General features: G+C 53.5%; 5 protein-coding genes across 5 annotated transcripts; 2 read left to right on the forward strand and 3 right to left on the reverse strand.

The window, feature by feature from the left end:
* Positions 1-29: 29 nt before the first annotated feature.
* On the reverse strand, positions 30-1834 carry BDR25DRAFT_372597 (uncharacterized protein). The gene is made up of 3 exons (XM_033697235.1): positions 1793-1834; positions 1373-1744; positions 30-1186 (listed from the first exon to the last, which is right to left on the reverse strand). The coding sequence occupies exons 1-3, from the start codon at positions 1796-1798 to the stop codon at positions 368-370; spliced, it is 1197 nt and encodes a 398-aa protein (XP_033545595.1). The 5' UTR covers positions 1799-1834; the 3' UTR covers positions 30-367.
* Positions 1835-2783: 949 nt separating this feature from the next.
* BDR25DRAFT_264615 (uncharacterized protein) lies at positions 2784-4488 on the forward strand. Its single transcript, XM_033686879.1, has 3 exons — positions 2784-3374; positions 3437-3712; positions 3769-4488. Exons 1-3 carry the CDS (start codon positions 3219-3221, stop codon positions 4117-4119), a joined length of 783 nt encoding a protein of 260 aa, XP_033545596.1. The 5' UTR covers positions 2784-3218; the 3' UTR covers positions 4120-4488.
* A 796-nt stretch (positions 4489-5284) lies between these two features.
* Positions 5285-6739, forward strand: BDR25DRAFT_179760 (uncharacterized protein; the record flags this gene model as incomplete). The annotated part of the gene is made up of 1 exon (XM_033684203.1): positions 5285-6739. A coding segment is annotated over one exon (1455 nt), but the record flags the coding sequence as incomplete, so codon positions are not given.
* Positions 6740-8382: 1643 nt separating this feature from the next.
* On the reverse strand, positions 8383-11513 carry BDR25DRAFT_230590 (uncharacterized protein; the record flags this gene model as incomplete). Its single annotated transcript, XM_033685344.1, has 2 exons — positions 8383-9485; positions 9554-11513. The coding sequence occupies 2 exons, from the start codon at positions 11511-11513 to the stop codon at positions 8383-8385; spliced, it is 3063 nt and encodes a 1020-aa protein (XP_033545598.1).
* A 651-nt stretch (positions 11514-12164) lies between these two features.
* Positions 12165-13614, reverse strand: BDR25DRAFT_304746 (uncharacterized protein). The gene has a single exon (XM_033690272.1). The coding sequence runs from the start codon at positions 13517-13519 to the stop codon at positions 12362-12364; it is 1158 nt and encodes a 385-aa protein (XP_033545599.1). The 5' UTR covers positions 13520-13614; the 3' UTR covers positions 12165-12361.
* Between the last annotated feature and the right edge of the window lie 224 nt (positions 13615-13838).

Genomic DNA, 13838 nt, shown 5'->3' on the forward strand with positions numbered 1-13838 from the left:
CTCAACACCATGCCAAGCATCACAATACTCGAACAATCACCGTCATGTATTCACATCAACGTACTCTTTTAGTTTCCCATTGCACCGAGGATTGTGATGGTACAGGTCGTTATTAGGTATGCACAGTTCGCCCATGGCACTGTTCAGCCAATGAATATAAGCATCTACATGGATGAATACGGTCCATGCATACGCCTGACCTGTCGGTATGAAGGTCCAAATTCCCTCAATCCAAACGCCGAAAGAATGCGGCCTTGGGTATAGTGATTGATAATGAATTGCCACATCTCCAGACCCCTCCTCCGTCGTACTCCATTTTGATTCCCAATATGCGTGCCAAGACCACTACAAAAATTAGCTCTCTAGCTTAAACCTGTGTCATGATCGGTTCGATGTCAGCATGCACATCTTCCACATTCAAGATATCTGGGGTATGCGTCTCGACAGCCTCTTCCGTCAGCGCGACACCTCCTTCAACTTCAACTTCGCTCCCGGCTTCTGATGCACGGCTGTAGACGGTGAGTTCTGAGGCAGACTCTGACCCGTCGTCTACACTATGCCGCCTCACGCCTTCGGTGGCTTCGATACCAACTTCATTCCTCATGTCCATACGATCCTTTTGCCGTTTCACGTGGCGCAGGCTGCCTAGGTCGAGATCACCCAGTTCTTTGATGCCGTGTCGCACGGTACTCATTCGAGAAACGGGAAGCGTAATGGTGGATCCTTCACTGCTAGATTCTCGAGTAGATTTGAAGATGCCCTGAATGGCTGTCTTGAGGCCTGCGCGCCAGGACAGTTGTTTAGATAAGCTGTCTGCAATAGAAGCTGAGTTTCTGGCACCGAGGTTGTAGAAGCGCTTCCGTGGGCGGTGCATGCGTCGGAGTTCCGAGATGTCTGTTTGGGAGGTTCTGAAGGTGAGAACGCTGAGACGCGAGGTCGTCAAAGTTGTGGAGTCCGTGGAGGAAGGTTGGTGTAGCGGGACGGGCGAAGGGTCATTGTCAGTGGGGGTGGTGAGCAAACCAATGGTTTTGAGGATAGAGGCAGACTTTGTTGGGAGCATGGATACGTCGAATGCAGTTAATGGTGGGAGCTCGTTGCGAAGGACGGCGTGAAAAGATGTGTAGACGCGGTCTCTATAATACGGACGGCAGGTGTGGCAAGCCCGGAAAGTGCATGTTTGCGGAATCTGTCAGGGTGCTGTTAGTTCTGACTTTCGCAGTACCATTTAGTTGTAGGCACTCACGTGATCCTTTTGAACAGTGCTATGTCCAGCCCCGTCGTTGTTTGGGAGTGCCTCTGCAGCCCAGTTCAGTTCGTCCGCGTCGACGCTCAGACTGGCTTGGATAGAAAGGATGTGCTTTCCTTGCATGACATCCGAGATAGCTTGTTTGAGCTCGAGTTTCTGCAGCTTGAGCTTTTTAAGCTGCTGCGCCGTGTACTCCCCTCGTTCAGCGGCGCTAATGACATATTGACTCAATCCAATTCCTTCTAGCTCTCGACGCAAATCTGACTTCAATCCTTCATCATGGTAGTGGTCATCCAAGGTACCGTGGGCGACTCGAGGACCTTCCAGGGGGGTGTCCGGTACAACCTTATCGTCCTGACGACAGACATAGAGGAATCCGATGGAAGGTTCGCGCCCACAAACATAACAATTCTGGTCCCGGCCATAAATGCGGTCCATATTGATATGCGTGCAGTTGGGGGCCTTGGGGGCAACACGCCGCGGTGGAGCGGTCCGTGTCTTAAGCATTTCAGCGAGGTCGGACACGTTGATATCGATGTTACCTACTCTCATAAGGGCTGAGCGTTGGAGCGGTGCAGGCGTGGGTTGGTCGTGGGTGGTCGGTAGGTGTGCGGACGCTCCGTCCACGGAGGGGCTTTCTTGTGTTAGCCTGGAGAAGCCGTGTTGTGGTCAGGCGTGTTGAACCCCCAGGCTGTTGAAATACCTGAGCAGGAAGGAGAGCTTCGAGATCACGAGGTGTTGACAGCAGAGCGGCGCATAATTGACATTGCAAGGTGAAATGTAGGGAAGCGTAGGTAGTATCGGCGTGCGAGTGAGTGGAAATAAAATTGTTTACTTAGGTTTGTTGTGTTGTGGGATTGTGGACGGTGACGGGTTGGGAAGTTGATGGATGTCTGTCTTGGCAACGGGGTGAGGTCAAACGGGAGCCATCAGCACCATTCACCTTCCCAGGACCCTCTCTAGGAGAAGACCCGAGATCTAAGGGCGGAAGTGGTAGTACGCGATTGCATACCATAGGACACGACCAGTTAGGGACTGGTCTCTGAATCTCTTACTGGAACCAAGGAGGTGGTTAAGGAGATGCAGATTTGTGCCCTTGATCAAATCTCTATCATGTTCCGCTGCATATTTCAACAAGGAGAGGTTATTGACGAGAAAGTGAAGGAACGCAGCGGAACGATTGGCGGCTCAGCTGCGTTTGCAGTATGCCAGCATGAGTGTGGATGAGTATGAGACGCACGAGTTTGAGCATACGAGCTTTACTGAGAGGGAAAAGTTTCGAGTGGAGGCCTTACCTATCATTTAGTGCAGACAGGACTCACATCACAGGATGCCGAACATTTACCTGCGAGCATGGTGGCGGAGCGTTCTACAGCTTAAAGAAAGATCCAGCTATGGGGTGTGGCAGTAGCACAATGACGAGGGTTCCTTGGATCAGCCGCATTCCATCCGCCACATTCCCGGACGCATGGCTTCCCCTTTCCCTCTTAGCAATGGCAATCTCGCAAGACCATGGCCCTCTACCGCTCACCGTGCGCGCATCGATTCGCCAACGGATACCGGCGCCATGCGAACCAGCAATCGCTCTGTTGCCCAAGGTGTCATCGACGCCGTTGAACAGGCAGCGATTTTCATCTAACCCTTCATCTCCAACCCTCATTTTTAACGGAACAGCAGTGAGAACCGAAACACGGCCCGAAAGCCAACATCAGGAGAGAGCGAGCGCGTGAAGTGTTCAGAGTCAGAGCGCGTTCGTTCTCCAACCGCAAAAGCACATCCAAAACTGCCGCGGGCGCTAGTCCACTTTGGTCGGCCGAGGGACTCGGACAACAAACACTCCCAGCCATCGCCCTTGCCGTCAGCTTCACATCGCCCATCGACACCTCCCCCGCTCCCAATCTGCTGCACAAACACGCCCGACGCGCCTACCCGTCGCCTGCGACTGTTCCTGCTAGTTTGAAGCGTCGCCGCCATGTCGGTCAAGTTCGAGAAGGAGACGATCAAGACGACGGGGGCAGCTGCGACCGCTGCCGCCGGCGTCGTGGGAGCGAAAGGAGGAAAGCACGATCTTGTCCACAACGTCGGCGAAGCCCTGACCAAAGGCGGCGGCGCAAATGGATACCTCGCAGTGAGTGGCGCGCAATTGAGAATTGAGTCTGCATCTCCACTGACCCGCCATGTCGCAACCAGGCTTATCTCAAGCAACTGCAGGACAACCCGCTGCGCACCAAGATGCTGACCTCGGGCACCCTCTCTGGTCTCCAGGAGTTCCTCGCGTCTTGGATTGCACATGACCGGAGCAAGCAGGGCCACTACTTCACCTCCCGTGTCCCCAAAATGGCCATCTATGGTGCTTTTATAAGCGCTCCTCTGGGCCACTTCCTCATTAGCATCCTCCAGAAGGTCTTCCGCGGAAGGACCAGCCTGAAGGCGAAGATTCTCCAAATTCTCGTTAGCAATTTGATTGTAAGCTCCAGTCCATCGACACTTCCAACCTGACTTGTTCGGCTGATCCTTCCCAGATCGCCCCCATCCAAAACTCTATTTACCTGGTCTCTATGGCCATCATCGCCGGCGCGCGCACCTTCCATCAGGTACGCGCGACCGTAAAGGCCGGTTTCTGGCCTGTCATGAAGGTCAGCTGGGTTGTCTCTCCAGTCTCGCTGGCATTCGCCCAGAAGTTCCTGCCCGAGCACACCTGGGTACCTTTCTTTAACATCATTGGATTCATTATCGGTACATATATCAACTCGCATACCAAGAAGAAGAGGCTGGCCGCATTGAGGCGGAAGCACTACGGTGACGGAAGGTCTCAATCGGGACGACCAGGTGACAGGCCAGGTGACGATTATGACCGACGTCCCGGGTATTAGACGTCCACGAGTGGGTCGCCAGCAACGACTGTGTCAGGCTCAGATACGACATTTCGAAGGTCCACGAAGATCCGCAGCTAGCGTCAAAGATTGCCGCGGCAGATGTTGTCATCCCTTATCGTCGACCCTGCGTCAACATCAGGGGCCGGCACCACGTATTTCCTTCGGCTGACGACAAACTAATGGGACGGGAGCGAGCAGATAGTTTCTTTGCTTTTCGACATCCGGAAAGCTCGTCGCCGCTTCAGCATCCATTTCTGGGTGCGCCGTAAGTGACATTGTATAGTTCTCGCACTTCTGCTCAAGGTAATTTGGAGGCAGGATCTTGGTGTTCATTTTGGATTTGCAAAATTACATACCTTTCCTCCTATTTTTATCTGCTTCTCTTCTATCTCATCTACCCGTGACCTCTTACGTGCGTTACGCCTCACTAGTCTCTTCGCACTCCTGCTCTATGTCTGCTGGGCCATCCACACGCCATGTCAACCAATCTGTCCCCCGTGCATTTTGAAATCACAGTACCCGTCGGTTGTGCCAGAGTATTGTTCCTCCCTTGGTCTGCACTACCATGTGCTACATCTCTTCGAGCCGTTAGTCCGTCATTGTCGCATGATGTCTGGAGGATATCTTGTTTGCAAACGGACGCACCAAACGTCACGTCTGGACTCACTTTCCAACGGCCCTGAACACTACCCCAGGAGAGTATGACGCATCAATAGTGCCGGCTCTCGTGCGCGTGTCTCGGCTTAAACCCTGTGCACAACGTTTACTAAGGGGTCAGCTGTTTGCTACCTACTACGTGTTCGAAACTCCCCATCTACAACACTTTACGCCGACTCTGTGTAGAACCCGGCACATATGCAAACCGTTTTAGCGCACAACAACAGGGGATCGTCAGCATCATAACGCCTGATCTATATAACTACGATGGCGCCGTTGTCAGTAGACCCTCACGGCAATTACGCAATGACCCCTGCTTTGGTTTGCCCTCATGCCATTCGATTCCCACCTACCACTCTTTCCCTATGGTGACCCTCTAGGGTTTAGTCGTTACCGACACTCGTCTGATTCTGAATCTGACTCGTCCTACGACTGTGTCCCGTCATGCATTCCTCGACCACCCCCAAGCCTCGTATCAAGGCTAAAGGATGAACGGCTAAGGTGTGACAGGAACCTTGGTTGGAATATTGAGTACGCTACTGCTTTTTTGGTCAATCATCTCGACGAGGCCAACTCTCCAGATGTTGCAGATACTCTCAAGAAGGTTCGAATATTCGCTGAAAGAATCACCAAGGAGGGACATTCTCGGGACGTTGCGTATCGAGTCTTCAACAAGCTTGACGAGATTCTATTCGCCGGCCACTTGAAGGACGCCGTCTTCCTAGGTATCAGGAGCATACAACGCGATGTATCTGGAGTCACCTTCAACCCTGGGCAGAGCCCGAACAAGCGAGTCCATCGCATTTCTATCATTTTGAATGCCGATCTGCATCAATATGCAAGTTCAAAGTTTATCATTGCTAGCCTCATCCACCACATGATTCACGCCTATTTTCTAGTTGCATGTGGTCCGCAAGAAGAGAAGGAGGTGGACTATGGCCGTCTCGCACATGGCGTGCACTTCGGCAAAATCATGCACACCATCAAGAATTTATCTGGCGCCAAAGCCAGGCCTCTTCCACTGGGATTCGGACACCCACTTCCTCGAGGGCTCTATGATAATTACCATACCCGCCACCGATTCACTTCCAAATGGTTCTGCACACACTGCTACTCCGACATCGACCCAATCCTAGAAACGGAAGTCGATGACTGGTACAAAACATACTGCCTCCCAACCCTCGAGCTCCCAGAGTCCGCACAGAAGTCGACCATCCTGATCTACAACCCCAAATCCAAAGACGCTGACAATCTCGAAGAAATCCCCCGCGCACAAACAACCCCCTCCGCTGATGCTGTAGAATTTGTCTTCGATGAAAAATGCATCCAAATCCCGCGAGACAAAATCGATGCTTATTCCTCCATCCGCAGAGCTTTTAACGCCTCTCGATTCCTCGCTATCCCAGAAGATGTGCAAAGGGAGACATTCATGGCACTGCTCGAACTCCTGTACACCGGATCATATTCACCTGATATCGTCCCTGTAACCACACCGGGGAGGAAGGGGCCACCGGTTATCAAACCCCCGCATAGAGACTCCCAGCCGTTTCTCTTGACTGATATCCGGATCTTCAAACTCGCAAACGCGCTAGCGTTCGACGACGTCAAAGGAATCGCGATTCAAAGACTCAAGGCACAGTGTATTACGCGCGAAGACCCGATTACTGTGCTTAGGGAGATATATGATGGATGCGGGGAACCAGATCCTAGCTTAAGGTCTTGGGCGAGGAAGTTTTTGGCTCAGCGACCAGGGAGGGGGAGCGATGGGTGGGATGGTATGGGTGTGGGTATAGGGTTTGCAACTGCAAGTGGAGCCGGCGGAGGGAGACCAGAGGCACCGAATTTAATTAAGCTGGAACGAGAGATGGTATTCCGAGACCGATTTCTGAATTTGATCGATCAGAGTGGGGCGGCACATATTGATGTTCTCAAGGTTAGGGAGGCGTTAGGGGGTTTGGGAAATGGATATGGGAGAGGAAGTCAAACGAGCGGGTTGTGGGGTGCTACGACGACTGTCTCTATGCCTGTACCGGTGCAGGTGCCTGTTACGTCGTCATCAGGGCTAGGACTGGGATTAGGGGTGGCGATGTTGGGGGCCCCAAGGAGGGGTGATGTTTTGGCCCCGTATGAGGGAGATTCTTGGGGCGTGGGAAACGGGTTTGGCTATGACGGGTGGCGGGACGGGGGTATGAGCGCTGATCCATTCGGAGGGCCTGATATGAGGGGTTTGGGCACTAGCGATGTTTGGGGTGATGGGATGGGGATGGGCGGCGGCAGATGGTTTTGAGAATGGGAGATGGTAAGGATCTGTCCGGTATCATCTATGAGCACAAAGGCATTAGTAGGAAGATGAAGGTAGTAAGTACAGAGTTGCAATGCTATGCATCCTGTTTCTGTTATTTTCTTCCAAAATTGGTATTCTTTCTCTTTTGCTTCATTTCCTCTCTCGCGTCGTTTCATCTTTTGGCACCTGCCGCTCTTCCCACTCTCTCTTATCACGGCCATTACGAATCTCATCAACCCTATTCACATATGCATCCTGTACTATACCGTACAACACCTTCCACGCCCCTCTCTCTGTCCTCGCATTTCAAAATGGCCATCAGCAGGCAGGTTGGACGGAGGAGCTAAAATGTATGATAGTAGGCATGTGCATGTGCATTTATATTTGCAGTGTTAGCCACATTGGAGGAAAAGACGAGGGTTTCTGGACCCGAGTGTAGAGATGAGTGGTGTATCAAGAACAAACTTGGCTCGCTCACCAACTTGCTAACATGTTTGCATGAAATTTCTAGAATTTGGTTTCATATTTCTTACACACACTATGTGAGGAAGATGGCTGAGGTAATAAATGCCCCATATGACACAGTTTTCAACCACTTACCCACTGAAAACTGACAGAGTTTTAGAGTTACAAACACATATCATTTCCTGCCTCCTCTACTTCCTGTCCTTGCATCTCTACACCGTAGAGTAAGGTACATCGAACCCTTGACCGTAGCTGCTTGAGTGAGATCAATGAGCGCCAGCTCTAGCTCTAGCTCTAGCTCTAGCTCTAACCCTTATCTCTCCTTCAAGCTCGAGCTCAAACTCCGTCTCCACATCCCTATCCCTCCTAGATCAGAACAGCCTAGAAACACCCCTGCGCCCTCCCACGCTCACCATGACTCCGAAGAGTACGACCATTACGAAAGTTTCCGAGATTGGCTGTTTAAAAATACCGCCCGATAGGTGGACAGACTCCCTCGCTCGCTGCTAGAATTTGAGAACTGATCGTATCAAACGACAAATTAACAAACTCACACCACTCCGAATGAGAAAACAGAGAAAGAGAAATGTGAGGGAGACCCCAACTCCAAGTCCGTCTCAGCAGAAGAAAAAAGAGGGAGAAGGCATCGGAGAAAAAGAGTCGGGGGTATCGTAACAGCAACCGCCACCGCCGCATCAGGATCAGAATCAGAATCAGAATCAGAATCAGCACAAAGCAAACACACACATATCTCTCTTCCTACCCTCACCTTCTTCAGTCTTCAAAATCCTCTTCACCAATCTCGCCACTAACCTCATCACTCTCCCCCTTTTTACCCGCCCACAATACCAGGATCAAGCACTCCCCGGCGGCCCCCCCATATTCAGCAAAATATCTAACATATCCATCCCGCCTACATCCGGACCCATAGCCGTCTGCGTAATATCCGCTCCCCACTGATTCAGTAATGGATCCAGTGGCAACGCCAACCAATCCTGGTTATACGCATCCACTCCTCCACCACCAATATTGCTATGGTTCTGGCTATGCGACTGTGAGTGATGTTGCAGCTGCTCCATAAAATTATACTGGTGAGGTCCAAAATGGGGCGGCGGCATGATGGAGATCGAATTCGAATTCGGATCGTAGGTTTCTGTTGCGATGCCCCAGAGACTCGGATTTGGTGTCGAGCGTCCGGGATTCGGAGTTGAGCGGCCCGTGGAGTCGAGGTGCAGTGGTGGGCTGCCGGAGCCCGTTGTGCTGTGGTAGCGGTGTTGGTGTTGGTGCTGGTGGGCATTGTTGCTGGCGCTGAAGGGAGGCGCGAGGTGCGGCGGGTGTTGGTGCGTTTGGGGTGGTGGCGGCATCATGGGTGTTTGGCCACCGGTGCGAGGGGGGGAGTGACTTGGTGCACGGGATATTCCTGCAGAGCCGCTGGCGGCCATGCGCACGAAGCGCGCGCGGATGCGGTGGGTTAGGGTTTCAACGAGATCGGCGAAACGGTTGCCGACATGAACGTCGTCGACGATTGATTGGCGCAGGGCTTCGACTCCGCGGTCGAGCAAGCCGAGGGAGTAGGCGACGTCGTCTTCTGTGGCGCCGAGGGCGAAGGTTTTGAGGAGGATGATGGCGACCGAGACGATGCGGAAGAACGTGCGGACGGGAGCGTGACGGAGGTAGTGAGGGAACAGTCCGTCGACTACAACCTTTAGGACGTTCCGACTCGCATCGATAACTTCGTCGATGTAGTGCCTGTCGTTTCCGTACATCTTGCTCAAGGTGCTGAACGGAATCGCACCGCCATCTCGTGAGGTGTTTGAAGAGCCATTCGGCTGAGCATGGTTCTGCATTGGCGAGTTGTGAGTACAACGCTCGACGACTGCTTGTAGCGCTAGAGAGTTCAAGTATACTCGAGTGTACTCATACTCGATGGTAAGAACGTGCCGAAGTTGGGTGGGAACTGGAACTTGTCAGTACGGAACTGAAAAAATGATAATAAAAAAACCCTTCTCGGGGAACCAATCGTACTTTGCTGGGCCACATCGAAACTCTTCTTCCAGTCCAACAACGGAGTCTGGAACTCCCTCAGCAACTCCTCGTACCTCCCCGTCTTCAACAGCTCCCTCGTTTGACGACGATTTGGGAACAATTTGAGGTTTCCTCCTTCCATGACCTTGGCGATCCAGTTCCAGAAATCAAGCACCAAATCTTGCACTGCATGTCGATTCTGAGTGGCCACTGATTCATACGGGAGACGCTGTCCATCCGGCCGCATCCCGATTTGAGGCGGCGGTGGTTGAATGTGGGCTATGCGATCCTGGTACCTCATGAGCGGCGTCTTATGCGGGAAATGGTCAGGTTCGCGTTGGACCTGTGGAAGCATCGACGTCAATCCTAGCCTGCCACTAGTCTGAGTGACATATATGATCAGTAGGTCCTTGAGGTGGTTCTTCCGTCGGTAGTAAGCCTTGACGGTAGCGTGAGAGAGGTGTGAGTTAGCCTGCTCAAACTCTTTCTCACTTGTGTCATCGAACACGCCGATCTCGAAAGCTAGAGCCATGGCATTTCCGAGCAGCATCCAACACATTCGATCGCTCCGCCAGCAGGGTTCGAGCCAGCTGTCTATGCGTTGGCCCCCGACTCCCTTATATAGGTCGGCAGAATCGCTGCCATTTGTCGTATGGCCGTCTCCGGGGCCGTCATCTGGAACTACCAACTCATCATCGTCGTCTCCGGGGGGAAAGTGCAGCGCTCGCGGATGCCACTCGGTAAGAAGCATTAGACTCTCCACCGTGCCCAGCGTCCTCAGCCCTTTTCGAGAAAGCGGGTTCACATCCGATCCGGGCTGCTGTCCTGCGCCACAGAAGCCTCCGCCGAACTGTTCTTGTCCCCAGATCATGCGATCAATCATTCCTTGAAGAAACTTCCAAAGCTTCTCGTGGATGGCATACGCTCGAGAAGCCGCGCCCGCTCCATTGAGACGGACGAACCTGGATGAGATGGTCAAAAGCGTAACCGTCAACATTGGCTCTTCCTTGAGGAGCTTGCTGTGGAGCGCATGGTCGCGGTAATCGGGGACCACGATGGGCGTCAACGGCGAGAGGTAGATGTAGAAATAGTCCATATACGCAATCGCCTCCTTCGCTGTGAGCCATCCGGCCCGCACAAAGCGGAACCTCGACCACGCCTTCGCAGCGTCGGCAAATGTGGCTTCGTTGGGCGGATCGGGGAGGTTGTGATAGCTAGACGCAATGACGGGATCTGCTGACGGCTCTGCAGCGACCCGCGACTGACGGCCGTCTTTGCCGTGGACCGCACTCGCTTGGGGGCTGGCGAAGTTTGCTTGCGAGCCGGGCGTGCTACCGTGTCCCAACGTCGGGCGCTGGAGACTCCCCGAGCTGCCAGTTCTGTGGTGGTCGATGTCGCCATTGCGCCCGGCGGCCTCGAACAGCAGGTTCAGCGCATCGTGTCCGCTGTAAACCTCTTTCGTCTGCAGGATCGCCGCCGTCTGGTTGTTCACCTTCTGGTCCTCCTCGTCGTTGTGCGGGTTGAAGCTCTGCGCAGGTCGGCGCAGCGGCTCATAGCGACCCACAGAGCCTCCAGGAGTCAGAGGCTGGGAGACATATGCGGTCGTGGTGGTGGGTCTGTTGATCTGGAGAGGCTCGGGGCGGGCTGGGGGGGGCTCCTCGTTGGGTCTCAACCGCTTCCTGCCATTGCGGATCTCGTAGTCGGACAGCCCGCCGTCGTCCTGATCCTCGCCGCTATCCTGCTTCCTCTTCCTCCGGGTGGCAGAGAAAAAGCACTCTTTGCTCTCGCGCCGGCAGCGGACGCAAGGCGGCTCATGGGGGTTGTCGACAGGCCCCAGGTCGCACCGAACCTTGCGCCGCCGACACGGAATGCAGGCTTGGTAGGTGCGGGTGTGCTGCTGGGGAGCAGTGCGCTGCGCTGGCGGAGAGGCGTTCGACGCACTCCCCGAAACGGTAGACATATTTGTGTTCGGCTTGCGGCGGTTCAGCGTGCTCGGGGTTTTGTGGGATGATCGGATAACGTCAAAGGGTGTCGACGGCGGGGCAAAGGTCGTGTCGTCGGCTATATCGCATAGCCTTGCGAGGTGCAATGGATCGAGAAAAGGTGCCGGTGCCTGCGGGGCCTGCAATTGTTGGCGTTTCTACTTGCGCTTGTCGGCCTCTGGATTTGAGTTCGAGGGATGTTGAGGCACTCGAGGCGGCGCAGTCACGAGAGCTGCGGGGATAAAATTAACGGCAGCCTGCCGCTCGCCATTCACTCCTCCCTTCGCCCCCCTCAGTCGTCTCTCTGTCTCTATTCGCCGCCCATGAGAGCTGAAATGTACCTCATGTCCATGCCATGTGACGGCTGCCTGCCCGGTGAACTGTGGCACAGTCGTAACGCTGTGAATGTCTCCATGCTCGATGCCTCGTCCAATCGTAAACCCCACCTTCCCAAGCGCGTCATCGAAACATGCTCAGAGACGATCTGGAGTAGAATTTCATGCCTCGTGCTTCAGAGAGTGCGAGTGGGAGACATGGATAGTGTTCATGGTATGGTGTGGATCGTGAGAGTGAAGGCTGGATGGTGAATATGAAAATGAATCTCTACAGCAGCATCATGCTTTGGTGCTAGAACATAGTTTCTCATTCATCGCCCTGACGTGACAAGCTTACGGCATGTGAAAACATTACCCTCTAGAGGGGCTATGATTACATTAAAGTTCATCTCAACGGTGCTGCAACATCTCGCCCCCCGCTCCCACGGTATCTTCATCACCTTGACGGAGCCCTTGCAAAGATGCCAAGCTCCAGTTAGTTTCAGGACGCTTCAGCAGCCTAAGTCAATCAGTACAGCCTCCTCCTTGTCCTGACCAGACCTTGGTGGGAGCGGGGATGGAACTACTTCCTTCTCCTCCTCGTCGTCTAAATACCTCTCCTCGTCCGCTTCTTCCCCCAAAAACCGATCGTCCTCTGCCAGTTCCCTGATCGTCTTCTCCCTCCTATTACACAAACTCCCAATAGTCCCAACCATGCTCATAACCAGTATTGCCGCCCCAAACAAAATGACAAACGCAAAAACCATCGCGGGTCCCGCATCCGCCACAAACTTCCTCATGACATCCACTTTTCTAACCACCGCATGCCTCAGCGACCCAACCCTCCCATACCAATCAAACCTTTCCCTCCAAATGAACCGATACCAAGGCGGACCCTCCTGATACAACCCCTTATCCGCACATCTCCAAGACCTCAGCGAACACTCCTCCTGCTCCGGTTCCATCGCCGGCACATACGCGTACGACTCCTCCACATCCACCAACTCAATCTTGGTAATCCCATACGACCGATCCTTCGCATCCGAAGAGCCATGTTTCCAGTCCTGGAGCGTGACATGTACAACCTGCTGCTTCTCCACGTCCAGCACATCATTCCGACTATGTGCGCCGATACCCATGATCCGGAAGCGTAGAATTGGGACGTGGTTCTGGTATGGCCCCGTCTCAGGATCCGCCCAAACAAGCCGGTCGTAGTCGAGTGCGAGATATCGCCATCCAAGCGTCAAACCCTCCCACTGTCTATTCAACAGTCCGTTCGACACCAATCCTCTGATCTGCGTGGTGGTCATGTCGGCCGGGACTTGGTATGCTTCAATCAGGGGTGGGACATTTGGGTCTGAGAGCGGGAGAATGGGGTTGTGGTTTAGCAATAATGTCTTGTTATCAAGAGACATTGTTAAGTTGAGAAGAACCGCGCTCGGCTTGTCTTGCGGCCAGTAGGAATCCCCGGCCTGTTCGTGCAAGATGGGTGCATTTGCTTTGTCCATCAGCCAGAGCGGATAACCCGGTGTATCGAGCTTCACGACAGCGCTTTGCCCGTATTGGATCCATGTCACTGCGTTGCTGAAGGAGGGCGACGACGACGACGACGCTGATGTATATTCAAAAAGGCCAAGGGCAAAGAAAAGCAATTCCGCGGCGGAACGCATGATGTGTGCTAGTGTGTAGCGAGTGACTATGCCAACGAACGAGAGGGACAAAACAGCAAGGTGAGTGAGCGAGCGAGGAGAGCTGAGAGAGGTGGAGCAAACCTGTTACCTGACCGGAGGGGGGAGGACAGAAGGCTGGCGTTACGAGGTGCATCCATGTCCGTACCCAAATATAGATTTAAGCTTAAATCCAAGTGTGGGTTAGCATGAACGGGGACATTCACTCACCAGCTGCTCCTGCTTTCGACGTCAAAGTCGCCGGCGGAAACTTTCTAGAGCTTTTCTATGGAGAGATTAGTGAAAGAATCCTCTAGTAGGG

This window comes from Lindgomyces ingoldianus, assembly GCF_010093535.1.
Source record: "Lindgomyces ingoldianus strain ATCC 200398 unplaced genomic scaffold BDR25scaffold_23, whole genome shotgun sequence".
Taxonomy (NCBI): Eukaryota; Fungi; Ascomycota; class Dothideomycetes; order Pleosporales; family Lindgomycetaceae; genus Lindgomyces; species Lindgomyces ingoldianus.

Coding starts and splice junctions, on each gene's coding strand:
- BDR25DRAFT_372597 (XM_033697235.1), bottom strand. Junction 1,187..1,372: donor TCAAACAAGCTATCTCGGAT/GTCATGCAAGGA, acceptor GCACCCTGACAG/ATTCCGCAAACATGCACTTT.
- BDR25DRAFT_264615 (XM_033686879.1), top strand. CDS start 3,219: ATGTCGGTCAAGTTCGAGAAGGAGACGATCAAGACGACGGGGGCAGCT. Junction 3,375..3,436: donor GCGCAAATGGATACCTCGCA/GTGAGTGGCGCG, acceptor TGTCGCAACCAG/GCTTATCTCAAGCAACTGCA. Junction 3,713..3,768: donor TTCTCGTTAGCAATTTGATT/GTAAGCTCCAGT, acceptor GATCCTTCCCAG/ATCGCCCCCATCCAAAACTC.
- BDR25DRAFT_304746 (XM_033690272.1), bottom strand. CDS start 13,519: ATGCGTTCCGCCGCGGAATTGCTTTTCTTTGCCCTTGGCCTTTTTGAA.